The 27,843-nt window shown below is 37.9% G+C and overlaps 2 protein-coding genes across 8 annotated transcripts in view; both read left to right on the forward strand.

Moving 5' to 3' along the window:
• SPAST (spastin) overlaps window positions 1-15,385 on the forward strand; it is a 46,082-nt gene extending 30,697 nt beyond the window's left edge. For all 3 annotated transcript variants that reach the window (XM_023758600.1, XM_006094350.3, XM_023758599.1), the window contains 5 exons: window positions 644-686; window positions 2,334-2,413; window positions 4,043-4,113; window positions 5,356-5,396; window positions 12,834-15,385. In XM_023758600.1, the coding sequence (XP_023614368.1) occupies window positions 644-686; window positions 2,334-2,413; window positions 4,043-4,113; window positions 5,356-5,396; window positions 12,834-12,956 (358 nt within the window). In that variant the 3' untranslated portion in view covers window positions 12,957-15,385. The remainder of the gene's footprint in view (window positions 1-643; window positions 687-2,333; window positions 2,414-4,042; window positions 4,114-5,355; window positions 5,397-12,833) is intronic.
• A 3,672-nt stretch (window positions 15,386-19,057) lies between these two features.
• The window catches only part of SLC30A6 (solute carrier family 30 member 6), a 28,659-nt gene continuing 19,873 nt past the window's right edge, over window positions 19,058-27,843 (forward strand). For 2 of the 5 annotated variants that reach the window (XM_023758603.1, XM_023758605.1), the window contains exons 1-3: window positions 19,098-19,113; window positions 22,735-22,919; window positions 23,306-23,392. Coding sequence is in view for 3 of the 5 variants with exons in the window: in XM_006094351.3 (XP_006094413.1) it covers window positions 19,111-19,113; window positions 23,306-23,392; window positions 24,800-24,884; window positions 25,997-26,039; window positions 27,052-27,117 (284 nt within the window). In the remaining 2 variants the exon portion in view is untranslated. Of the gene's footprint in view, window positions 19,114-22,734; window positions 22,920-23,305; window positions 23,393-24,799; window positions 24,885-25,996; window positions 26,040-27,051; window positions 27,118-27,843 lie in introns of all 5 variants that reach the window. The other 3 variants (XM_023758601.1, XM_006094351.3, XM_023758602.1) reach the window with 3 other exon arrangements.

The raw sequence follows: 27,843 nt of genomic DNA on the forward strand, positions 1-27,843 counted from the left end.
TCAAGGGCACATGCCCCGGTTGTGGGCTTGATCCCCAGTAGGGGGCGTGCAGGAGGCAGCTGATCAGTGATTCTCTCTCATCATTGATGCTTGTCTCTCTCTCTTTCTCTCTCTCTCTCTCTCTCTCTCTCTCCCCCCCTTCCTCTTTGAAATCAATAAAAAAATAAATTTAAAAAACCCAAAAAACATGCACATACCTAGATGGTTAACTTGATTCTGACGGTATTGAATTAAGGACTTTAAAATATTAACTAGAGCAGTAACTAGTTTAGTTCAGTGGATAGAGAGTTGGCCTGTGGACTGAAGGGTCCTGGGTTCAATTCCGGTCAAGGGCACATGCCCAGGTTGTGGGCTCAATCCCCAGTGTGAGGCGTGCAGGAGGCAGCCGATCAATGATTCTCTCTCATCATTGATGTTTCTCTCTCTCTTCCTCTCCCTCCCTCTCAGAAATCAATAAAAATATATATTTAAAATATTAACTGGAGAGTTTTAAAAGAGTAACTCTAAAAATAATTTTTTACATTGATGACTAAAATGCATTCACATGCCTTGAGTATTATACTTAAAGCTTTTTTCTTGTCATTGACTACTTAAACTGAGGTACCTTTAAATTCAAAATTCTATTTCTGAATCCTTCTTTTAGGCGTTTCACCAAACGGGTATATGTGTCTTTGCCAAATGAGGAGGTATGTATCTGTGACTTTTTTTTTTAATTTTTTTTTTTTTTTAAGCAGAAGCAAGAACTACCACCTTGACAACATTGAGTCTTCCAACCCATGGTACAACCACTTGGGAAACAGTTTGGCAGTTTCTTAAAAAGATAAACATAAACTTATCATAAGATCCACCAATCTACCCAAGATAAATTAAAACATATATCTATAAAAAGACATGTGCAAGAATTTTTATGGCAGCATTATAAATAATAGCCAGGAACTGCAAAGAATCTAAGATATTTATCAATTGGTGAATAGGTAGATAAATGAGGTATATCTACTTAATGGAATAATATTTAGCAACAAAAGGAATGAGCTACTTTTATGTGCTACTAGAGGCCCAGTGCACAATATTTGTGCACTGGGGGGGTGGGGAGAAGGGTCCCTCAGCCCGGCCTGCGCCCTCTCACAGCCCGGGACCCCTCGCTCCTTACCACTTGGCTCGTTGCTCCTTAGTGCTGCCGTGGAAGTGGGAGAAGCTCCCTCCACAGCAGCTGCGCTCACCAGCCATGAGCCCTGCTTCTGGCTGAGCACACTGACTACCAGGGGGTAGCTCCTGCATTGAGTGTCTGAACCCTGGTGGTCAGTGCGTGTCATAGCAACCAGTCGTTCTGCCCGTAGTTCCGCCATTAGGTCGATTTGCATATTAGGCTTTTATTATATAGGATAATGTGGATGAACCTCAAACACATTACACTAAGTGAAAGACACCGGATGTAAAATGTTACACATCATGATTCCATTTATATGAACTAGAGGCCCAGTGCATGACATTTGTGCACTGTGGGGCGGGGAGGTCCCCTCAGCCTGGCCTGCGCCCTCTCAGAGTCCAGGACCCCTCAGGGGATGTCTAACTGCCTGCTTAGGCCCAGCAGTCAGACATCTTCCAAAGGGTCCTTAGCATTGCCACAGAGGCGAGAGAGGCTCCTGCCACCCCCGCTGCGCTTGCTAGCCATGTGACTGGCTTCTGGCTGAGCGGTGCTCCCCCTGTGGGAGCACACTGACCACCAGGGGCAGCTCCTGCATTGAGTGTCTGGCCCCAGATGGTCAGTGCAGGTCATAGCGACCGGTCATTCCACCGTTCAGTCAATTTGCATATTAGCCTTTTATTATATAGGATGTTCAGAAAAGGCAAATTCTAGAAACATAAAGCAGATCCATGATTTGCTAAGGCTAAGGGTCAGAGTGAGGATTAACAGCAAACAGGCATGAGTGAATTTTCTGGGTGATGGAAATGTTCTAAACTGGATTATGGTGATGGTTGCAAAACTCTTAAGTTTATTAAGTCATTGAATTACAATGCGTGAGATTCATGGATTCACACTTTTATAAAACTGTCTTGTTTTTGTTTATAAATTATATTGTCTAGCTCAGACCTTTAATATCCTTGGTAATAACAATAGCTATGTCCTTAATGCTTTATTTGAATTATCTTTACCTCTCTCAGGAACTGTCAAGAAAAAGGTAGTTTTAGAGGACATGAGCGAGACTCTAAAATGTAGAGTGATTTGTGTAAGATCATTCAGTTCCTAAATGAGAATTAGGGTTTGAACCTGATTCCTAGTATTTTATTAAGCTAATTCTTAGGACTGATAATTTTTTAACATTTCTTTTCAGACACGACGACTTTTACTAAAAAATCTATTATGTAAACAGGGAAGCCCATTGACCCAAAAAGAACTAGCACAACTTGCTAGGTGAGTAATTTGATTTGGTCTGTTTTACAGCTTTATTTTTTTTTTTTTTAAGGAATCTTTTTCTGTTTTGTTTAAAGTAAGCTCAAGTATAAAATGAGTAGTGTCTCATCCTCTGCTTCCTTTTACCTTCTTTCTTATCTCTTATTCTTATACGTATGGTACCTAAATTTTAATTTCTAGATCCTATACAAGACATGACCTAAATATGATGGTACTGTATTCCTTTTATAAACTTACTAAAACTTATAGTGTTATTAAAGTAATTTTTTTAAATATATTTTACTGATTTTTTACAGAGAGGAAGGGAGAGAGATAGAGAGCTAGAAACATCGATGAGAGAGAAACATCGATCAGCTGCCTCCTGCACATCTCCCACTGGGGATGTGCCCGCAACCCTGGTACATGCCCTTGACCGGAATCGAACCCGGGACCCCTCAGTCCGCAGGCCTACGCTCTATCCACTGAGCCAAACCGGTTTCGGCAAAGTAATTTTTAAGATGTAAAATATTTCATATCTGCCCACACCAACATACATTTTCTTATAAACTTCTTTTGCATTACACATAATTTTCTTTAACTTTTACATTTTTAACTTTTTTTTTTGAGTGGTACACTAGTAGAAACTGAATATAGGAGATGCATTTGTGAATTTTAATCACTGGAAAAAACATCATGAAGTAATATTCAGTAAGTATGTGAGTAGCTAGTAATTTTAATAAACATTGAGTTCCTAGATAAGAATGAAAAAAGAACAAATGCATTACTTTGAAATAGTTGAAATCCTTCTTTGTCATTCCAATAAAGAATTCTGCTAAAAATGTTTGATCTGTGTTCTTATTTAACATAGTACACAATAACTAAATGCTTTCTTTCCCTGTTTTATTTTCCTCTTTCCCTTTGCCTACCTAGTCCTTAGTTCCCTTTGATAATCTCTTGGCTACTCAGGATTCTCCACTGTGGCATCCCAATCAGGTGTGCCTATTTTTGCCAATGACTTCTATTGCAGACTCTCCCTTCAACCTGTTTGTTCTACATTTTAAAAAATCTACTTTGTGATGTATTATAGAATTACACAACCAAAACCTATATAATTTTATTAACAAGTGTCATCCCAATAAATTCAATTAAAAAGCTGAAAAAAATAAACAAATAAAAGTGGTACACTTTATTAGAAACTGAATATAGGAGATACATTCATGAATTTTAATCACAAATAAATATTAAAAATAACAACATAAAATAATCTCCTTTGGCCCTCATTCCATTAAGTCAGTGCTCTTTGTCAAGACAAAGACTCATTAACTTTTAGAGAAGTAACTGCTTATGTATCAGTTGGCCAGCAATGGCTTAGTTACTTTCCATGGGACATGTTTACAATGTAATGGAGACTCCTGGAGGTACAGTGTGCCTTAATCTAAAGGAATGGTTGTAATGATGCATATTTGAGGCATTATAAATAAGGAGCCAGCAGCAAACTGTTCTGTTTGATTTTAGCAAGTGGGTCTTTCTGTGCACTTAAATCATACAGCAGTCTGCTTAAAGACAAAGGTAAAGTAGGTTTTACCTTCTTACACGGAGAATTTGAATCTGCAAAGATGAAAGTGATTTGCTCTTTCTACTCATTCTCAGAATGACTGATGGATACTCAGGAAGTGATCTAACAGCTTTGGCAAAAGATGCAGCTCTGGGTCCTATCCGAGGTAGGTATACAAGTGCTGGAAACATTTATACCTCTTCATAAGACCATTTTAGAAGTTTAAGAAGTCTCTATTAGTGGGAAAGCAGTAAAGCTGTATCAGTGGAAAACTTGAGGTCCATTGAAATAAAGTATTTTCTACATTTAAGGTCAGCAAACTTTTCTGTAAAGAGCCTGGTGGTAAATATTTTAGGTGTGTGGGCCATATATGCTCTACATTGCATATTCTTGTTTTTTTTCAAACAATCACACACACAAAAAAAAACCCAAAAATGTGAAACTATTTTTAGCTCACAGACCATACAAAGACAGTCCATGGGTTAGTGGACCATGACCCCTCTTCTAGACAACAGGTTTCACTTGTTGATAGTAGCAAAGAAGCAGAAAACTCAAAAAGAAAAATTTTTTAAGCAAGCAAAAAAGAATACTAAAGGGAAAATGTTCTTAACTTTGTGTGCTTTTCATTTCAGTATTCTAATATCACTTGAAATTAATGTGTCTAAGGGAACTCATGTAACTATACTTTTATCATTGCATGTTAACTTTTGAAGACTTGCAGCAAAATATATCATGTGTTGCTATATTTTGATTCAGGATAATTTGTTGGTTCTGAAATACCACAACTGATCACTTCTAGGTTAGTTCGATTAAACTCACTATGGTGTATCACTTTAGAGTAGATGTTCTGAACAACTTTGCCAAGGCCAGCATAGGCAGGTATGCACTCAGATTACTTACTGGCTATGATGATAAAATAGATCATGGGACATGCTGCTTTGGAGAATAATAAATGTAACTTTGAGAATATATTTTGTGACACTAAAGTATTTTAGCCAAACTTTCTTGCTGTAAACCATATTCAGATAGGGACTCAGAAACAATAGCTAATGAATAAATCACTTGTGGTTTTAGAATATTTTAGCTATTTTTTGAAGCAGACAAAAGTTGTTAGATTTTTTTTAAAGCTAGTGCCTTTTGTAAAAAACAAATTGGATTATTTTAAGTTTACTCTCAAATTTGTAAAACCTGTTGTTTCTTGACAATATCCAAAGAAATTGAATGTCTTACAGTTACTCCTAAGAAAGAATATTATTTTAAGCACTTATACATTGTATGTGCTCTATTTATGTCTTTTTTAATATAATGATTTATATTGAACACATACTTTTGGTCATTGTACTTGGTTTTGCTTTTCAGCACTTTAAACTTCAAAAAATTTTAAGTGGCTACCTTTTATATTTTGCAGAACTGAAACCAGAACAAGTGAAGAATATGTCTGCCAATGAGGTATATACTATATTACAATTGTCTTTTCTTGGTTTTGGTTCTCTATATTGTTAGATACATGTTTTGTCTGGATTTTATAGTTTATTTGATTAGAAACTAGAAAAAAATAACTTGGCCTCATTTAAAAAAATGGAGGCCTTCATAGCTGGTGTGGCTCAGTGATTGAGTGTCGACCCATGAACCAGGTGATCACAGTTCAACTCCGGGTTAGGACACATGCCCGGGTTGCAGGCTCAATCCCCAGTGGGGGTCATGCAGGCGGCAGCTGATCAATGATTCTCTGTCATCATTGATGTTCCTATCCCTCTCTCCCTCTCCCTTCCTCTCTTTGAAATCAATGAGAACATATTTAAAATATATATATATAGAGAGAGGCCTATCCAATTACAGTATCTTATGTTGTTCATTGATAATGGACAAAAATATTGTACACATTAAGTCATTTTCTAACCATTTATATTACATAAAAACTAAACAAGAAAAGTATAGGAGACGAAGATTTTATACATTATGAAAATAACTTGGAACAGATTAAGTCTTTGATGTTCTATTTTGTTTTTTAATGTTTTCCTCCTTATAAAAGCAATGCAATTAACATTGTAATGCAATTTACTATATTTTCTTAATATGGTAGACCCTCTTATGAAATGCTAAAGAATTTATTTTGAAAAATACTGCCTGCCTATGAAATATAAATTGGAAATGCAGAATGATCATAACTGTGAACAAACTTTTAAAATCAACTTGCATTATATTTGTAACTTACCTGTCAGAGATATTTTTTTGCTACCCAAGTTTCAACAGCTATTGAGGAGACATTGAACTCTTAACATAGAAACTGAGCACATTTTGACAGTCCTCTTTCTTCAAACTTTTAAGTAAATTTATGTTGTCTTCAGGCATTTGTGCATGGTGGTTCATCACCTACATTACTAAGAAAGTCCTCACACTTCTTGCAGCCACCCTTTCATTTTAGCAGTCTAGTTTGCCTAAAGTGTATTTGGCATGAATGAAACTTAGGAATAGAGAATTCCACATACCCACTCTGATGTTTAACTACTGTACCTTAAAAATCACATTTAGGCCTTTGGCTGAGTGGTTCAGTTTGGTTTGTGTGTCCTCCCATACACCAAAAGGTTGCAGGTTCGATCCCCAGTCCAGGTGCGTACAGGATGCAACCAATCTATGTTTCTCTCTCATCACTCTTTCTCTCTCTCCTTCCCTCTGTCTAAAAATCAGTAAAAACATATCCTCAGGTGAAGATTAAAAAATTTTTTAAATTCACATTTCAAGTATAAATTCCAATCCATTTTATCTGGTTTATAATTTTAATTCCACATTTTTAAAATTTTTTAATATATCAATACTATACAATTTGTGTTTCAAAAGTGTCATGGATTTTTTTTTAAAATATATATTTTTTTGATTTTTTACAGAGAGGAAGGGAGAGGGATAGAGAGTTAGAAACATCGATGAGAGAGAAACATCGATCAGCTGCCTCCTGCACACCTCCTACTGGGGATGTGCCTGCAACCCAGGTACATGCCCTTGACCAGAATCGAACCTGGGACCCTTCAGTCCACAGGCCGACGCTCTATCCACTGAGCCAAACCAGTTAGGGCGTCTTATGGATTTTTAATAGTTTAAATATAATGTATTAACAATATCCTATAAACATACTGCGTTTTAAATGTTCTTATACTCATAGCATAAACCTAATAGTACTTTTCTACAAAAAGTAAGCATCAGGCATGAATTATTTCTTCACACACTACTCTCTGAGTTGGATTGAGGATAGATAAACTTGATATCTCATAATCTGGCCTCGTAGGTTAAAGTTGAGGAAAGGCCTTATGTCTGACATTTTAGACCTCTGTGTTTGTCCCTTGAAAAGACCATATAGCCCGGCCAGCATGCCTCAGTGGTTGAGTGTTGACCTATGAACCAGGAAGTCACAGTTCGATTCCTGGTCAGGGCACATGCCTGGGTTGCAGGCTCGGTCCCCGGTGTGAGGTATGCGGGAGGCAGCCGATCAATGATTCTCTCTCATCATTGGTGTTTCTATCTCTCTCTCCCTCTCCTTTCCTCTCTGAAATTAAGGAAAATATATATTTTTTTAAAAGAAAGACCATACAAGTAAAGGAAACAAACAAGGCAATAATGAGGTAAAACCACCAGCTGGCAAATAAATTTTAGTAAGAAGTGGTATGCAAGTTCTCAGTTGACTTCACAGGCAACATCCCTCAGCCCCACTTTTGCAAGTATTCTTCACTCTGTCTCAAGCTCCTAGGCCGTGGCACTTTCTATGCAGATCCCCGAGGAAGGCCACTTGCTTGTACATAAAATGGAATGCTTTAATAAACTTGCATTAATATCTTACAATAATTTTATGAAAGCAAGTAGGTGGCTGCTTAGAGAATAGTAGAAATTCTTAGGAATCTTTCCATTATTTCATGAGAAAAGAGATCTGTTTACCATTGATAGTGGCTCTGTTAACCGTTGTATATGTTTTACCCATCCTGAGAATATACATAAAACCAAACTTTCTTCTTCACTGAACAAAGTCAACCCAAATATAATTCCTGTTTATTTGAAGAGTAAAGAAATTTTGAGTCTATATTCTTTTTTTAATAACGTTTATGTTCTTATGATTATAAAACAAGGTAGTCATTCTGTTGCTGTAGGTATTTATAGCTATACTAGAGGCCCAGTGCACGAAATTCGTGGATGGATAGGGTTCCTAGCGGCTGCTGGCTGCCAGCCAGGGCTTCCCTTCCCCCAGCTTCCTGCCGCTGCCAGCCAGGGTGGGATCAGCAGAGGGGAGGAGGAGGTCGCGGGTGGTTGGCTGGCCAGCCCCACCCCCAGGTCAAACTCCCAGTTGAGGGGACAATTTGCATATTAGGCTTTTATTATATAGGATAGGATAAAAATATATCCCAAAACTTAGCAGCTTAAAACATTTATTATCTCACATTTTCACAGAGTCAGGAATATGGGTGCAGCTTAGCTGAGTCCTCTGATTCAATCTCTCTCAGCAGGGTGCAAAGTTTTGGCCCATAGTCTCTTATAAAGCTGGAAGCAAGATGTTGGCTGGCAGTATAGTCATTGCAAGGCTCAACTGGGGAAAGATCTGCTTCAAAGCTCACTCGTGCTTCTTTACCAGATTCATTTCCCCTCATGGGTTGTTGGGCTGACAGCCTCGGTTTTCTCTGGCTATTGGCTGAAGGCTGTCTTCACTTCCTTGCTACATACACCTCTCAAACATAGTAGTTTGCTTCATCAAAGCAAGCAGGCCAGGAAGACAAGAGTGCCAGAAAGATGGTAGTCATAGTCTTTATACTTAAACCTGAAGGTGACATTCCATCAGTTTTGCTGTAGTCTTCTATTCTTTTTTTTTTTTTTTAATATATTTTTACTGATTTCAGAGAGGAAGGGAGAGGGAGAAAGAAACATCAATGATGAGAAAGAATCATTGATCAGCTGCCTCCTGCACGCTCCCTACTGGGGATCGAGCCTGCAATCCGGGCATGGACCCTTGACCGGAACTGAACTCAGGATCCTTCAGTCCACAGGCCAACACTCTATCCACTGAGCCAAACCAGCTAGGGCTGTAGTCTTCTATTATGAGGTCCAGTTCACATTCAGGGAAGGGATTTCACAAAGGTATATAATGGAAGTCATCAGAAGATGCCCACACATGTGTAAATCAATTATAATTATTACAATTTTTTTTATGGTTAAAGGGTCACACTTGGCCAGTGAAATATGTTTTTATATGAAGATGAACCCACTCAACACTACTTGAGAACGTTGAAAAGCACTTTTGCTTTCTGTGGGCAAGGCATATCTTAAATTTGCCTCTCCCAAGACATGGAATCAGCAACTCTGTAGAAACCCTGGTTCTTTTTTGTTTTTTTAATCCTTTCCCGAGGACATGCTTGTTGATTTTAGAGAGAGAGAGGAAGGAAGAGAGAGAAAAACATTGATGTGAGAGAGCAACATCGCTCGGCTGCCTTCCCGCATGCATCCCAACTAGGGATCGATCCTGGAACCTTTCGATGTATGGGACAACGCTTCAGCCAACTGAGCCACATTTTCATGAAGAAGAATATTAAGACTCTGTGTATAGAAATGCATCTTCTTTGCTGGCAGTGAGCAAAATCTAAAAACAAGCCAGCAAAATCTAAAAACAAGCCAGTCTGTTCTGCAGAGCCACCGAAAAGTTCAGGTTTGAGGACAACAGACAGTTCTGAAACTGGGGTAAAGTTGAGAGTGAAATAGGATTAGTTGAAAGTCTATTTAAGAAGCAATTAGACACCAGATCCAATTCCCCACATAATACAGCTGGACAACTCTCCTTTTACCAAAACAGGACCTTTTAAGAAAACTAAGAATAAAAAAGAACTTCTTTAACCCCTTCAAGGGCATTTAGTGGTTGCTGTGATACTCTGCCAAGATTTCCCTTCAGGACTGCGGAGTCTTCTTAGCTGGTGGGAAGGTTGGCAGCTGACAGCTCTCAATTGAATCACTCTCCAGGCATTGCCCTCAGGCCAAAAGACTCTTCACTCAGGGTCATACTCAGTACCTGAGGGCAACCCTTACCCAATGCCTGGTTGATGTGGGGTATAAAGGCCAGGCCCCTTTGTCTCAAAGTAGGACAACTCTCTGAAAGGCATGACTATACCAGGAGGAAACAGAAAAGTGGAACTTTTTTTTAAAGAAAAGATACCATTTATTTTATCAGGACCAAAAATGTAAAGTACCAATGATGAATATTTTAAAAGATATCTTGCTTGGCTGGTGTGGCTCAATTGGTTGAGCATCATCCCATTGCCAGTTTGATCCCCGGGTCAGGGCACATGAGGGAGGCAACTAATTGATGTTTCTCTCTCACATCCATGTTTCTCTCTCCCTCACTCTCCCTTCCTTTCTCTGTAAAATTAATAAAAATAAATATATTTTAAAAAGATTTACAAGTCTTTTCCTGAAAAAAATACATTGAAAAACATTTTTAAAGATTTTAATAAATAAATGGAAGGATATACCACATCTTTGTATTTGAAGACTCAATATAATAAAAATGTCAGTTTTTAAAAATAACAAAACACACATACTAACTTGGTTTTTATTAATGCTATGTTAACTTAGCCCACTCCAATGACAAGAGCCTGAAAACACACATATTTTTATATTTTAATATATTTTATTGATTTTTTTACAGAGAGGAAGGGAGAGGGATAGAGAGTTGGAAACATTGATGAGAAAGAAACATCGATCAGCTGCCTCCTGCACACTCCCTACTGGGGATGTGCCTGCAATCAAGGTACATGCCCTTGACCGGAATCAAACCTGGGACCCTTGAGTCCGCAGGCTGACGCTCCATCCACTGAGCCAAACTGGTTAGGGCAACACACATATTTTTAAAATATCATGTCCTGGCCAGTGTGTTTCAGTACTTAGAGTGTCAGCCCTCTCACCTAAGGGTCAAGGGTTCAATTCCAGCCAAGGACACATACCTCAGTTGTAGGCTGCATTCCTGTGGGCACATGCAGGAAGCAACCAGTCGATGTGTCTCTCTCACTTCAGTGTTTCTCTCTCTCTGTCTCTCCCCCTCCCTTCCACTCTAAAAATCAATGGGAAAAAAATATTCTCAAGTGAGTATTTACCCAGGCCCTGGTCAGCGCATGTATAGGAGGCAACTGATCCATGTTTCTCTCTCACATCAATATTTCTCTCTCCTCACCCCCGCCCCTCTCTGGAATCAGTGAAAAGAAACAAACAAAAAATATCTTTGTTATTTATTTTCCCTCTTTGCGTTCAAGCAAAGTTGCTATTTCCTGTTATAAACATTAGCCTCTTTACTAACTTTAAATTACCATACATAGATATATGTTTACATACACCATATTATACACTTAAATTAGAATTTCATCAAAAGCTTTTAAAACCTTAATTTTTAAAAAAAGATATATCTTATTGATTTTTTACAGAGAGGAAGGGAGGGGGATAAAGAGTTAGAAACATCAATCAGCTGCCTCCTGCACACTACCCACTGGGTATGTGCCCGAAACCAAGGTACATGCCCTTGGCCGGAATCAAACCCGGGACCCTTGAATCCGCAGGCCGACCCTCCATCCACTGAGCCAAACCGGCTAGGGCTAAAACCTTAATTTATATAACAAATTATATTCAGAAATATCATAGATAATATCCACATTACATTCATCATTCTTCTTCCCTTTGGACTTTGGGAAGAGCCAGTATACGTTTCAGTTAAATAAGAAACATGTAGGGTTTATATAGTGATTACGTGGTAATAATATATCCTTTTTCTTTTTGACTAAGATTTTTCAGATTAAGCTGCAAGTTGCAAGTATAGGTGATTTTCTTATTCTGTGCTCTTGGAGATACCAGAAAGGATGTCAAGTAGTTAGACTGGGTTTTATAAGAGTAATAAAAAGAAGACTACTATAGATAAATATCATTTTTTCAAGTTTAATCTCAAATTCTCCTTGAACTTCTTCTTTAGGGGCAAAATACTGGTGTATCTACAAGTAACTATTTTTTAAAAAATATATTTTATTGATTTTTTTACAGAGAGGAAGGGAGAGGGATAGAGAATTAGAAACATCGATGAGAGAGAAACATCAATCAGCTGCCTCCTGCACACCCCCTACTGGGGATGTGCCCACAACCAAGGTCCATGCCCTTGACTGGAATCGAACCTGGGACCCCTCAGTCTACAGGCCGACACTCTATCCACTGAGCCAAAACGGTCAGGGCTACAAGTAACTATTTTTTAATCTGCACCTGAGGATTTTTTTGTTGTTGTTTTGTTTTTTTAATTGATTTTTAGAGAGGAAAGAGAGAAAGAGAAACATGGATTGGTTGCCGACTAGGACTCAAACCCCCCACTTATTAGTGTACAACTGCACTCCCCAGCCAGGGCTACTGACAGTTTTAATACTAGTCATTTTTTGCCAAATTCCATTTCGCCTTTTGAAAATACTTAGGTAATGAACTCAACATTATTTTATTCTACATTCTTAAAGCCAATTATAGTGTCAGAAATAAGACCACATTAATATAAAAATGTATTACAGTCTCGCTGGTTTGGCTCAGTGGATAGAGCATTGGCCTGCGGACTGAAGGTCCCAGGTGCAATTTCAGCCAAGGGCACATGCCCGGGTTGCTGGCTCGATCTCCAGTAGGGGGCATGCAGGAGGCAGCCAATCAAGGATTCTCTCTCATCATTGATGTTTCTAACTATCTCTCCTCTCCCTTCCTTTCTGAAATCAATAAATACATATATTTATATTTTAAAAATTCATCTACATATGTTTCTAACATTAATAAACAGTATCATTTGATCCATTTTGGGGTTAACTACTGTATGTGTTCATCATTTGTATTTTCATGTGCTTTTTAAAAATCTAGATGAGAAATATTCGATTATCTGACTTCACTGAATCCTTGAAAAAGATAAAACGCAGCGTGGGCCCTCAAACCTTAGAAGCATACATACGTTGGAACAAGGACTTTGGAGATACCACTGTTTAAGAAAATACCTTTGTAAGCCTGCAGAACATTTTCTTATCAAGGGAGAAACACACCATCTTCAGTGAATAGTTATCAGCTACAGAAACTAAGCCTAAGTTTACAGGACTTTTTAGAGTCTTATAATTATTTATGCATCCGAGAAGATAAACCATAAAACAAATTTAAATAAAATATACAATGCAAATGGAATATTTTGTTTAAGGCCTTCTTGCCTTGATAGTAATGGCTATCCCAATGGGCAGGGTAAGTTAGAGCACAATAAACACTGGTTCTGGTCTTCTTTACCAATTTAATCAGAATGTAAATAATAATTTATATATGTGTTACAGATGAAAGTATTCAGAGACAGTAAAGGGTGAAAGACACAACAGCCATTGGTTGTCTTCTGATGTCTTTTTTTAAAATAGTAATTTTTCCCATTTTCCTCTTCTACTGTTGTCTTCACTATGGGTGATTGGAATGCCAAACATTTTCTTTTTTTTTCCCTTTTCTTTTTACAAATTGTGTGCCAAATGAAACTTTTTTCTGTGTAACAGAAATAGGAAAAAGGATTTTGAAGGCTTTTTCTCCATAAAACTACGGACATTAAACAATTGTGTTCTTTTCACTTTTTTATTTTTCTAGTTCCTTTCTACCAAACAATTTATAAAGCAATATGAGAGCAACAAAATAAGTCTAATAAAAGAGGAGAAATTTGCAAGTTTTGAGTCACTCTGTCATACAACATGTAGATCAATCCTTGTGTGACCACAGTACTTTTTTTAAAAATATATTTGCCAGAAATCTATTGAGACTGTTAACTTATTCCTAATGGAATTTATTTCCTGCTAGAATTATCCTAATACTTAAGAAAGCCAATTTTAACAGCTGTAAAAGTGGTTCCTGTGTGAGAGAAGGGAAGTACTGGGAGCTAAGACATTTCTATTTTATGATTATTACTTTCTTACTGTTTACAGGATAATGATAAGCCAGTGGATCTACCATCTTTTATTCTTTATAATTATTAATCCCTTCAATGAAACTTTAAAAGTTACTGAATTTTTATAAATTGCATACATTTTGTAGGTTTCTTGTGCTCACTTTGTTAACAAACAACTTGTAGTCTGTTAATCTGCCTTTTGTTCCCCCAAAATGTACAGTAATTCCATTTCTTGTTTGTATAAGTATGCCTGAATTTTTATTATAAAAATGTCATTGTAGGAAGTAGAGACTCGTATTATGACCTTTTAAATATTGTAATAAAGGCAAATGGATATTTGCCCTTAGTTTACTGGTTAAAAGTTTGTTTACAGAAATTTTCTTTGGTGCTTTTATGTAAAATGCCGTGGGTGGAAAGAATAGTTTTACAGTAGGAACAAAGATTTTTTTTCATTTGGGAAAAATATCTTTGGTTTTGAGAGAACAAATTAAAACCTTGCCCCAGCTAGATAAGAATTTTATAATGAAGATACACATTCTTTTTTTTTTTTTTAACATTCTTCTTAGTTTACTCTTACTCTTGGTAAAATTTGACCAAGTTTTATTTTAAGCTGTGTTTCTTTCATAGAAGGACCGTGAAAATAGAATAATGATAATAGTAGAAGGTGTAAGGGGTTGGTTTGGTCTTTTTCAACATAGAAGTTGCTGAGATTTTTAAAATTAATATTAGACTTAGATTGTAACCTTTTAGATTTTGCATTGAACTGTGTCACATTACTTCCTAAAAGGTAATGCTTAAACATTAAATTATAGTGTGCTCTTCATGTTAATAAGGCAGAGTTTTGTAAGCTAAATTAAAACTTCTTGATGCCCGCCCAGTGTGACTCAGTGATTGAATGTCGACCCATGAACCAGGAGGTCACACACCTGGGTTGTGGGCTCCATCCCCAATGGGGGGAGTCATGCAGGAGGTACCAATTGATGATTCTTTCTCATCATTGATGTTTCTATTTCTCTCTCCCTCTCCCTTCCTCTCTCTGAAATCAATAAAAACATTAAAAAAAAAAGAAATAGATCATTAAAAAAAAAAAAAAGGACCTATTGAGGTATTGGTCTCTAAGCCAAGGGAAAGAATACTATCTTTCAAGATATCTTAAGTGTAAAAGCTTATTCTAAGACATTTTGCCCAATGAGGTTATCAGATCTCTGACCTGCAGTATGCTTTGTGCTTGGAAATAACTGGAGGAAAAGCAGATGCTAGAATTCTAATTTAAGTAAATATATAGTAGTCTTTGTTTATTCTTTATATTTTGTACAAAAAAAACCCTAGTTCTTTTGGTAGAATGAATTACAGTTTGGTTGTGGACTATAAGTCAAAAGATTTTCCTTTAAATGCTGGTTTCTATTTTAATCTGGTATTTTGTACTTTTCTTCACAAGAAATACATTAAAAGGTTTGGTTGCATAAAGTGGTGTTTATCCTAATGGACTTGAAATAAATTACAAACTTTATTTTGCCTTTAACTTTTTTATTTGAAACTTTTAGATTTCAGAGGTTGCAGTCTAGTAATGGAGTAGCTTGTATTGGATTAACTCTCTTGCCAACAATTGTAAACTTTGAATAAAATATAAAAGACTAGAGAGCAAACAGGCATCAACTGCACAAACTAATGTACTAGCTTTTACCCAGAGGGAAATTTCCAGTTTGTGCAGTGTGCTTGGAAATAGAATGTGACAGTCTTGCTCAGCTGAGGGATTGTTAGGGTCTTCTAGAACAGCTGGAAATTAGGAAGGAAATCTTGAAAAGGAGAGAGCTTCAAACATATAAGCCCCAAAATCTGTCTACAGATTCCTTTCAAATTGTACTTGTGAAAGGATTTGGAGATAGGAGAGGCAGTTAGGGAAGGGTCCATGGGAAAGGAATGCATACGTGAAGGACTGAAGGACGGAGCCAGCTCCAATACCACTACAGTGTTTATCTTACAAAAGGAAGGGTGAGAACCTGGTGAGCTTGGAAACTTTGAAACTGGTACTAGGCAGGGAAAGGGGGAAATTGGCCAATTAGGGGAAAACACGAGGCCATAAAACGAGGAAGGGTCCAGTTAGAAAGCATGTACAAAGAAGCTGTCAGCATTTTATAAACCCTTAGACAAAGACTCACTGGGTCTTTTTCCCATTTTGGGGACCCCTCCCCAAGGGGAGATTTTATATGCCTGCAATAAATTTCCATGCTTTTGCTAAAAATCTTTTAGTCTGAGATTGTTTATTCACACTTCATAGGACAAGAACCTGGAATCCAGCTTGCCATTCTGGGTATCACTTGTGCAATGTAATATTCAGAGGAACCCAGCAGAAAGCAATAGTTGAATTTAAGGAAATGAGTAGAGGTAGCAACTGCTGGGGTAATACAGTTTGAAATTAAAATTCCACTAAAAGGAGTGTATACTTTGGGATACCCATTGAAACCAAAGAGCCGTACCTTAGGAGGAAGGACAACAACCCAGAACTAAGCACTGTACGTTAGGACTTTGGACAAAATGGAAAGAAACTCATTGTAACAAAGTTTAAAATCAATCTTTCACAGCATCCAGGCTATACAGTGAGCTTGATTTTTCTTACTGTCAGAGAAAGTTATTACTTATGAATTCAAAAAGGGCAAAACCTAAAATGAAACCTGTGGGGTTCGGTTGAAATTGGATTTAAGAGTATGAATTCATGCCCTGGCCAGTTTTGCTCAGTGGATAGAGCATTGGCCTGCGGACTGAAGGGTTCCAGGTTCGATTCTGGTCAAGGGCACATGCCTGGGTCACAGGTTCGATCCCCACAGGAGGCAGCTGATCCATGATTCTCTCTCATCAAATGATGTTTCTATCTCTTGCCCTCTCCCTTCCTCTCTGAAATCAATAAAAAGATACTTTTTTAAAAAAGAGTATGAATTCATGATTGAAGACAAAAGTAGATAAGTGTAGAGACATGAGAATGTACATATATGCTCACATACGTATATTCTCTAATTCTCTTCATTGAGTTCTCATGGCTTGCCTTCAAAATTCTTCACTGTCTTATTCTGCTAAAGCGGCCACATTTTTACATGTTTTTTAGAGCAGCACCTCATTTCTTGTTATCAAAATCTTAGTCTACTTGGGCTAAGTATCACAGAGTGGGTGGCTTAAATAACAGAAGTTTATTTTCACAGTTCAGAATGGTGGCAAATCCCAGATAAAGGCCTATTTGGTTTCTGGTGAGAGTTCTCATTGGCTTGCAAATAGCCACCTTCTTGCTGTGTCCTCATGTGGCTGAGAGTCAGCAAGTTCTCTGGTGTCTCTGATGAGGGCACTAATCTACCATCATGAAGGTCTCATCCTCATGACCTCATCAAACCCTGATTGTCTCCCAAAGATCCCACATCCAGATACAATCACATTGGGATATAGGGCTTCAATGTACAAATTTTTAGGGGGAACACAAACATTCTGTCCCATAAGGAACAAGGGTTCCTTGGTGAAATGGCCAATTCCAGGGTTGGGGCAAAGAACATAAAATGGTAGGCACAAGTAGTTTACAGTCGTGAGTATACAAAACAGTTTATTCTTGTATTGTTTATTATTGTATTTTTATATGTATAACTGTAAACCTACTTTTGTTTCCTCCTGTACATGATGAACCTGGGATATCTTGTGCCAGAAAAGAAGTTCTCAGACTGGCTAGGATGACCCTGGATGTTGTGACTTGGTTGGAACGTCCTCCCATGCATGCGGTGTTCTGGGTTTGAGTTCCAGTCAGGGCACATACTTAGGTTGTGGGTTTGATCCCTGGTGGGCCTGGAGTGGAGGCAACTGATGGATGTTTCTATCTCTCCCCCTCTCCCTCCTTCTCTTTAAAATCAATAAAAACATACCCTTGGGTGAAGATTAAAAAAAAGATTGGTATGGATGAATCATTGATTGGAATGGCTCCCACTGGACAACTTTGAACATCAAAATAAGTAATTATAGTAGTGGATTATAATCCATCAGGTAAAATAAACCATAAGCCAATGTGGCTATACAAATACTATATAAATTATACATATATACAAGAAGATACATATATAAGAACTAATTGAAAGTGTGATGAAGAATGAGATATTGTCCTAGCCAGTTTGGCTCAGTGGACAGAGCGCTGGCCTGCAGACCAAAGGGTCCCAGGTTCAATTCCAATCAAGGGCACATACCTCGGTTGCAGACTCCTCTCCAGCCAAGGCCCTAGTTGGGGCTGTGCAGGAGGCAATTGATGTTTCTCTCTGTCAACATTCTTTCTAAAAATCAATGAAAAAAATATTCTCCAGTGAGGGTTAAAGAGAGAGAGAGAGAGAGAGAGAGAGAGAGATACATACATGGTTTCAAAGTACATCTCCAGCCCTAGCCAGTTTGGCTCAGTGGGTAGAGCGCCCTCCCGCGGACTGTAGAATCCAGGCTTCGATTCTGTTCAAGAGTATATACCTCGTTTGCATGCTCAATCCCCAGCCCCAGTCGGGGCACGTAGGGAAGGCAACCAAAAGATGTGTCTCTCACACATCTATGTTTCCCTCTGTCTCTCCCCCTTCCTTCCACTCTCTCTAAACATCAATGGAAAAGAGCCTCAGGTGAAGATTAACAACAACAAAACATAAGGTTATCATTTTAAAAAAGAAAAAGTACACCTCCACAAAATATTAATTAGAAAGGGAAAGATATTTTTAGTGGAAAAATATAGCAGAGGTCACCTTAATCTAATGGTGAAAATTATCAATGGGCCACATTTCAATAATGGGTTCAATGAGAAAAATGCAGGATCACCTCTGTAGCATTCCCGTCCAAGATGTATAACCTGAATTTACGCCAGAAGCACGCTACAAAATAACTGCCATGTAATTTCCCAAAACGGTACTATCAAGAAAGTCAAGCAAAACCTTTCCATACCGAAGGGATTAAACAGAATGACAACGGCACGCCACCCGTGGTTGAGACCTAGTTGTTTCGGATCTTAACCCTCCACCCCACTCCTTGATAGGCTAGGAGTCGCTCTAGCTGGCTCCTCCGCCTCTATGGAACGCCAGGGCGGCGGAGAAGAGGGGGTGTGGGAACCGGAAGCCGGGGCACGCACTTCCGTCCCCGCCTCGCTTGCAGCCAATCGGCCTCTGACGCTCCACCCCTTCCGCTCTAGGGAAACACCAGCTCCCAGAGCGTCTTCCGGCGGGAGCGGGGCCGCTCCTTACCATGGTGAGTTGGCCGGGGGGTGGAGGGTTTCTGTAGGTGTTTCCTCCTATTCTCTCTCGTCCTGCAGCCGCCGGAATGCCGCAGCTGCGCGGAGGAGGGGTCGTCGGAGTTGTGCTCGGGCCCCGGGGAGAGGCGGCTGGCGCCCGAAGGATTTGTCCCCGGAGCTCTGATTCCTCCGCGCTCCCTCACCTTGTTCCTTTGCCCCCGGTGGCCCCGGGCGGCTCCAGGCCGAGCTTTCGGCTCCTGGCTGTTGATGGCTTTCTCCTGCCGAGATTTCCTTCGTATACAAATAAGTCTTTGCGGACGCCAGCGCCTGCAGCACCGACTAAAGATCGGAAAGCAAGTGCACAGCAGAAACGACCGTAACAGTGATGTTTACAGCAGGGACGCTAGCAGTGGCATAAGCAGAGGGTGATGAGTAGCGTATCGAGGCCGATACCCACTCTGCAACCTGCCTTTATTGGGTGCCAGGTGGCCTGATTCGGCAGCAGCTGTCAGCAGGCCAGTGAGTGGAGAAAGTCGAGGTGGTAGAGCATCGAATGGCAGCCAGCTTTTTCTGTGATTGTTAACCCCAGAACACCTTGTGGCTTGGGGGATGTGTTAAATCTAAATCTTATTAGGTGGATTCGCCATTTCGTGCTTGTAGAAATCAAGTATGTAGTACTCCGAATCTTATCTCAAGATAAGCCGTTGATTGTGATTTCAGCGTCAAAAGAAGTACAACATATTTTATTTAAAAAGTTATTGGACCCCTTATGGATAGCCTACAGGTGAGAAGAGGACCACATGTCTGTGCCTAAGCCATTGTCACTCATAATTAAATTTTCTTGAATGAATATGGTTGGAAAAATGTTCACATCCTCTATCTTTTGGAAATTTCCTGTAATCCCTCCTTACACACAGAAAGTGGGTAAATAGCCCTAGTTGGTTTGGCTCAGTGGACAGAGCGTCAGCCTGCGGACTGAAGGGTCCCAGGTTCGATTCCAGTCAAGGGCACATGCCCGGTTGTGAGCTCGATCCCCAGTGGGAGGGCATGCAGGAGGCAGCCGATCATGATTCTCTCTCATCATTGATGTTTCTATCTCTCTTTCCCTCTCCCTTCCTCTCTGAAATAAATAAAAGTATATTTTTAAAAAATGAAAGTGGGTAAACGTTTACCTTTTGGCTGACCAAATAGCCTCCAGTTGCACTCTCTTCAAAACATTCACCACTGTGCAGCCAGAGTTAAATTTATAAGATTTGACTATGCCACTCTTTTGCTTAAAGTTCTTCAGTTTTTTTCTATAGCCCTCAAGATAAAGTACTGTTTAGCATGACCTGCAAAGCCATCTGTTGTGAAGCGTCTTACTGTTACAGCTTCCATTTACTCATTCATACATCTATATTCCAGCCGCAGTGAGCTGCTTGCAGATCTGCTGTAGAATTAGGCCTTTGCACCCAATTTGTACTTGCTATTCTACCTGCCAGAATCATTCATCTCCTATCCCCCATCCTTATCGGTATAACCCTTACACGTTAGTTAGTCTCTTTCATGAGCCTTTCTGCCATGGGTCAAGATTCTGGTAGGTGCCTCCTTTATGCTTCCATGATAATGTGGGGCTTTATACCAATAATATCTATAGCCCTTACCAGGCTATGGTAAAATTGGGTATTTACTTGTCTTTCTTACTTTCCAGACTGTAAGTTCTTTAAGAGCAGGACCAATGGATGCACTCCTATTACCACAGCTTTGTACAGTGCCTGGTCCTGTTTTATAAAACACTGAATAAATAACTGTGGCACTAAATTTTTATGCTTAAAACAGTAATACAGGGAAATAGAGCATTTAAGGTTTATTTTTAAAGTTTTGGGGAAGAAATCTTATCAGTCCCCCATTATGTATTATTAAAGACATGCTATGTATGCGTAAAGCACAGTGCTATGTTAGAAAATGTAAAGGAAATATAACTCTAGTCATTAGTGAAGTTACTAAAAAATTAACTTACATTGCAAGATGACGAGATGAAGGCTATCCCATGGTTAAGTTCGAAGTAAGCATAAAAAAGACACTGTAGTTTAGAATATCTAGAAAGGCTTCATGTAGGAAGTGAAACATGGCAATTGAGCAATCCTGCCTTACTCTAATACTCTGAATCTACTATAGGTTACTTGATCAGGAAACAGGCCAAGAAGCTTGCTAAGTGTTACAGGGCTGTTAGAGCTTGGGCTAGACAAGTCTTGCCTTTTCACTTGAAAGTGGTATAATCATCATACATGAGGTACAACTGTCGAGTTAGAGTTGTGGATTCCTATTTGGAGCAAGAGATAAAACAAAAGAAACAGGCTAAATAATTGAAAGCTTTAATTTCCACATTTTAAAGTTTGAAGTTTATCCTAACAGCAATGGAGAGCCAATATAATTTGGGAGTGACCTGAATGTTAGGATTTTTATTTTATTTTCAATATCAGATTGGCATTAAAATGGCCCCCTGTGTTTTATTCACTTTCATTGTCTTAAAACTGAAATAATTGAAAGTGGGCTGAAGTTAGAAGATACCCAGTGATAACAGTAATAAGCAGAATTCTCTTTGGAACCAAAATATCCCACACGTAATTCTTTAAGAACAGAATATACTGATTAGCATTTATTACCATTCCAAAGGAAAATAGTATATTTTCAACTGAATTGGCTTAGCACTTTAGGGTTATATACTTAAAGTACTTTTGATTTATTATTTTTTTATTATGGAAAACTTCAAACATACATAAAGTAGAGAAAATATAATGAGTTTTAACCTGATACCCAGTTCCACTGCTTTCCATGGAGCTTCAGTGTTTGAGTCAAATTGGACAACGTTAGTAAGCTAGAAATGTAGTATATTGTTAAGGTGAATATGACCTTTACCATCTAGGAAAGTATTTTGTTAAACCCAAATGTGGCACTTTGCAATAAAATTATGTATGACAATTGAAAATTATGAAGGATTTTTTTTCCCCCTAAAGACAGTTGCTTTTGATTTTTTTTCCCCACAGTTTATCTTTCCAGGGTTTTTGTTTGTATTTAGGGTATTGTTTTCCAATGTGAAAGTTATAGTAAAACTGATCGATTTTTTCCTTCCTAGCTTCTTGGTTTTATATCCTATTAAGAAAAGTCTTCAGCTGGTTTGGCTCAGTGGATAGAGCGTCGGCCTGTGGACTGAAGGGTCCCGGGTTCGATTCCACTCAGGGTTCGATGCCCAGGTTGCAGGATCGATCCCCAGTAGGGGGTGTGCAGGAGGCAGCCGATCGATGATTTTCTCTCATTATTAATTTCTCTCCCTCTCCCTGCCTCTCTGAAATAAATAAATAAATAAAAAGAAAAGTCTTCTCCAACTCCAAGATTGTAAAATTATATATTAGTAGTTTCTTCAAATACTCTATAGTTTTGTATTTTAATTTTAAAACAATAAAAAAATTTTAAATCTAAATAAAATTTAAAAAAGAAAAAAAATAAAAATAAATTAGAGTAAGGGGTATAGTAGGGATCCAGATTTACCTTTTCCTAAACACCATTTATTGATTAACTCATATTTTCTCCCATGATGTTGGGATGCCATAATCATAAGCTAATTTTCCATGTGTGCTTGAACTCTCCTTTATGCTAAGGCTTTCCCACATGGTTTCCTGATCTTGAATAGTTAACCCCACTCTAGTCACCACTCAGTCTCTTCTCTGATGGATAACCCCACTGCCAGGCCCTTTCTCTGCTAGCCCCAAACCATGTGCTAGCAGGAGCCACGGACGTCAGGTACTTTGAATGCCTAAGAAAGAGCCTCAGAGGCTTCACTATAGTAAGTTTTACCAACCCTTTCATATATAAGTTTTGATTAGGTAAATTGAAATATTTTCTTTCCAGTAGAGCCGTTTAACAAACTTTTTGCTTTTCTGGTTCAAAATTGCCTTATCCAATGAAGTATGGTCTGGAGCTAAAAGGTCTGGCTTTGAATTTCTCATCAGCCATTTACTATCATTGTGCCCTTGGAAAACTTACTAAAATTTTTTTCCACCTCCTGGAATTATTGTGGGAGTTAAATAGATAAATATATGTCAGGTGTCTAGAATAAGTGGCACGTATTGAGCATTCAATAAATGTTAGTTGTTATTACTATATTACATCACAGAACTATGAAGAATAGGTACTTAAATACTGATTTGTGTATTTTTGTTTGTTTTAAAGGGGACAATTCATCTCTTTCGAAAACCACAAAGATCTTTTTTTGGAAAGGTATTACAGGAATTTGGACTTGTAGCAGCTGACAGAAGGGTAAGTTATTTTTATTCCTTAACCTAATTTTAATATTTGCACAAACATGACATTGAAAGAAAAGGTGATTTTTAAGGCAAATAGAATCTCTTAATCCCACCACAACCCGGGCATCAAGAATCGAACCATGATCTCCTGTTTCATAGGTCAACATTCAACCACTGAGCCCGCCAGCTGGGCATATCTGCTTAATTTTAATATCTCCAAATAACTGCCTTCTCACTAATTTCTTACAACTCTACTTTCAAATAATCATACTTCTCCTTTCCTTGTAGGGAGTGGAGTAGGACAAAAATGAAAAACACTTCACTTGATCTCTTCTTTTTTTATTTTTAGAATGCCCTTCCTTCTTCCTCTAATTAATTCCTAGCTATTTTCAAGGTGTATATCAGGTCCTCTCTCTTCTATGAACTTCCAAACTGTGATAATCTTTCCCCCTTATGTGGTCCTACTGCATATAACTTATTGGGAAATAACTAAGTACTGCCCTTTGGGGAGGGGTGGGTAACTTTATTTTGATATAATTTCAAAGTTACAAAATTAGTATAAGAAATTCCCTTATGCCCTGTACTCAGTTTCACAATTGCTTACATTTTTGCTCCATTTGCTTTATCACTGTCTTTATGTACATTTCTTATGGAAACAAAATGATACTTGAGTTTATGTGTCAGAATTTATGTATGTATGTATGTTTGTATTTATGAATTTACTAGAGGCCCAGTGCACAAAATTCGTGCACAGGTAGGGTCCCTAGGCCTGGCCAGCGATCAGGGCTGATGGGGAACTTCCAGCTGCCAGCCAGGGCCTTCCTTCCACGCCGCCCCCTGGTGGTCAGTGCATATCATAGCGAGCTGTCAAACTCCCTGTCGGTCAAACTCCTGAGGGGACAATTTGCACATTAGCCTTTTATTATATAGGATTTTATTTTTGTTAATTTTCACCCGAAGATATTTTTTCCATTGGTTCTTATAGAGAGGGGGGAGAGACAGAGAGAGAGAAACATCGATGTGAGAGAGACACATCGATTGGCTATCTCCTGCACTCACCCTGACTGGGGTCAGGGATCGAGCCTGCAACCGAGGTACATGCCCTTGACCGAAATCGAACCTGGCACCCTTTAGTCCACAGTCCTACATTCTATCCACTGAGTCAAACTGGCTAGGGTTCAGAATTTATTTTTTTCATGAGTAATTCCCCTTTTGGAATTATTCTTTTACATTTATATGTTATAATATATACAACTTGGTTAATGATAATTTTGATAAATTTAGAAAATGTGACACTCTGACATTTGAAGTAAGTTGCACTTATTCCTTTGAATATTAAAAGTATGAACTATAGCAACTTGAACAGATTTGGTGAAATTTATCAGCAGTATGCAAATAAGAATGATTTTCTTTTTCACAGTCCTGGAAGATATTGCTGTTTGGTGCAATAAACTTAACATGTACTGGCTTCCTGCTTATGTGGTGCAGTTCCACTAATAGTATAGGTATGTCACCAATCTTACTTTTATTGTGTTAATCATTAGTTTTCACTTTCGTTCTTTTATTTATTTATTTATTTATTTATTTATTTATTTTTATTGATTTCAGAGATGAAGGGGGAGAGAGAGAGAGAGATAGAAACGTCAACCATGAGAGAAAATCATTGATCAGCTGCCTCCTACACACATACCTGCCCTCCCTCAGTGGGGATCAAGCCTGCAACCCAGGCCCTAACCAGGAATCAAATCGTGACCTGATTCATAGATTGACGCTCAACCACTGAGCAACACTGACCGGGCTACTTTTATTATTCTGATTTTTAAAATTGATTTGTGAGAGAGAGGAAGGGAAATAGAGAGAGAAACATCAATTTATTGTTCCACTTACATGTTCCCTGATCAGGGATAGAACCCACAACCTTGGCGTGTCAGGATGATGCTGTAACTAATTGAGCTACCCAGCCAGGACTTATGATTCTGATTTTTAGTAAAGGTACAGCTTCCTTTACCTAGAATATATTATTCTGAAATATAACTAAAAAAATTTAAATGGGAAAAATCTATATGAAAATTGCCTTGAAAACTATTGTTTTGCTCAATTGTTAGGCATTATCTTTTGGAATGAGCTATATTTTTTTTAAATACTTTAAATCTATTTGAAAAATTAAGATTCCTTCTTATTGTGATATATTAGTACTTTGGTCTATGCAGTTTATAAGTAGAATTTTGAGACTTAATTGGATTTTTTTGAAAAAAGAAACCATGTAATTTTTTATTGTGTCTTGACCTCTTATATTTTTATGTACCATGCTTTTTCATCCTGCTACTCAAAGAATATATTTTAATATATTAGATCAAGTGCTTCAGATGACAGAAGAAGGCAAAAAAATGTGCTCACAGGTCTTTTGAGCATATACTGCTTTATTTAGAATTTAACTTCTAAAGGAGCTTTTGTACTAACTTTGACTACATATATTAATCAAATTTACTAAATAAATGGCAAATTATTCAGTTAATGAATGACTCAAATTTCTATGGTGTGGGGAGGTAATGAACAATTTTTATGATTTGCTATATTTCTTAACCATGGATTCAGTAACATTTTAATTGTTTTGCAGCTTTAACTGCCTATACTTACCTGACCATTTTTGATCTATTTAGGTAAGTTTTTAAAAATCTAATATTTTGAAGCTAATAAATAATTTGTCACACTGTTTTCTTTGTTTAAAGAAAAGTAATCTGTGAAATAAGTAAAATTATCAATATAGAACATATATACAAAAATAAATTAGCATAAATACTGGAAGAAAATATCCCATTTACATAGCAACAGAAAAGATAATATCCTGGCATTAGATCAGGTGCTTCAGTGCCTACCTGTGGGTGAGTCAACTGTGGCTAGGGAGCAGGGTCACATAAGAACATATTAGGTCCCACTGTAACTGTATATGGAGAAACAAATGAGGGGCATTAGTAGCTAAGAAGTGAGTAATTATGAGCTAGAGAGACAATCTGTTGGCTCCCTGCTCCATGGGGCTGTTCATATTTCCATATAAGTGTTGCAAAATACTTTTATATCTTCAAGATCCATGCCATACAACTATGTCATAAGGGTGTCTTTACATTAATCACATAATTAAGTCCACTTGATTGGTCTAAAACCATCTGAATTGAATTACCTGAAATTTACATGTAGTAAGTTGTTTTAGAGTGAATCTCCACTACACTTAGAAAATGATCATTTTGTCCCATACAGAATGTTGTCAAGGTGTTGTTAATATTTAGCTTACATTTTATCAAAGATTAAATAACGTTTATAAAAGTTAAGATTTATTGTATATGCCTAGAATGAAAATTACTGTGTCATTTTTTGCATGCTCAGTTATGGAAACTATTTAGGGTGGATAAGTTAATGAGCAGAGAAGGTATGGATTTAGGTTCTGTTTAACCAACTTGATGATGTATCATCCTCTTTCAGTTTCTCCACATGTTAAAACTGCCATGTATTAGGATGCTCATTGTGAATAGATTATAACTTATTAAATAAGTTAATTTAGTCTGTATAAATAGTGATAACTTTCAGTAATTTAGTAATTCTGAAAACTTAATTTCTTCCTGCATATTCTCTTCTAGTTGTAGATCTAACACTAAATTTATTTTTCTTTTTATTTAGTTTAATGACATGTTTAATAAGTTACTGGGTAATGATGAGGAAACCCAGCCCTGTCTATTCATTTGGGTAAGTTCAAATTATTTTATTTTCTGCTAACTTATTGCTATTAAAATAATAGTTATATCTATAATAATAAAAGCTCTATAATAATAAAAGTGTAATATGCTAATTAGACCCGACAGCCGAACAGCAGAACTACCGTGACGAAGCTGGGGCTGCAGTGGCTGTGAGGGCAGAGGCAGCCGGGGCTGGGAGAGCTGAGCCCCTTGCACGAATTTTGTGCATCTGGCCTCTAGTTAGCCAATAAAGAGCTAGCTACACTAGTTCTAGAAAACAAATGCTGCCTGCATAGTGGAATAATCAAATAGTGAAAGTAGATAGAAAAAGGTCTTGCAAGTGGATTCTAGATAAGAAACATGAATATTTAAATTTGTCATATTAAAATGTTCACATTATGTTATTTTCTATTTTATAAAACAAATATAGAATTTTCAAATTAAGTTCTTTAGTTTTGGGGAATCTCATTTTATTTTATTTATTAAATATATTTTTATTGATTTCAGAGAGGAAGGGAGAGAGGGATAGAAACATCAATGATGAGAGAGAATCATTGATTGGCTGCCTCCTGCATGCCCCCCACTGGGAATCGAGCCTGCAACCTGGGCATGTGCCCTGACCAGGAATAGAACCATGACCTCCTGGTTCATAGGTTGACGCTCAACCACTGAGCCACGCAGGCCGGGCTGGGGAATCTCATTTTAGTTATAGAAAGTACAGAGGAGCCCTAGCTGG

The sequence above is a fragment of the Myotis lucifugus genome, unplaced genomic scaffold (assembly GCF_000147115.1).
Source record: "Myotis lucifugus unplaced genomic scaffold, Myoluc2.0 scaffold_134, whole genome shotgun sequence".
NCBI lineage: Eukaryota > Metazoa > Chordata > Mammalia > Chiroptera > Vespertilionidae > Myotis > Myotis lucifugus.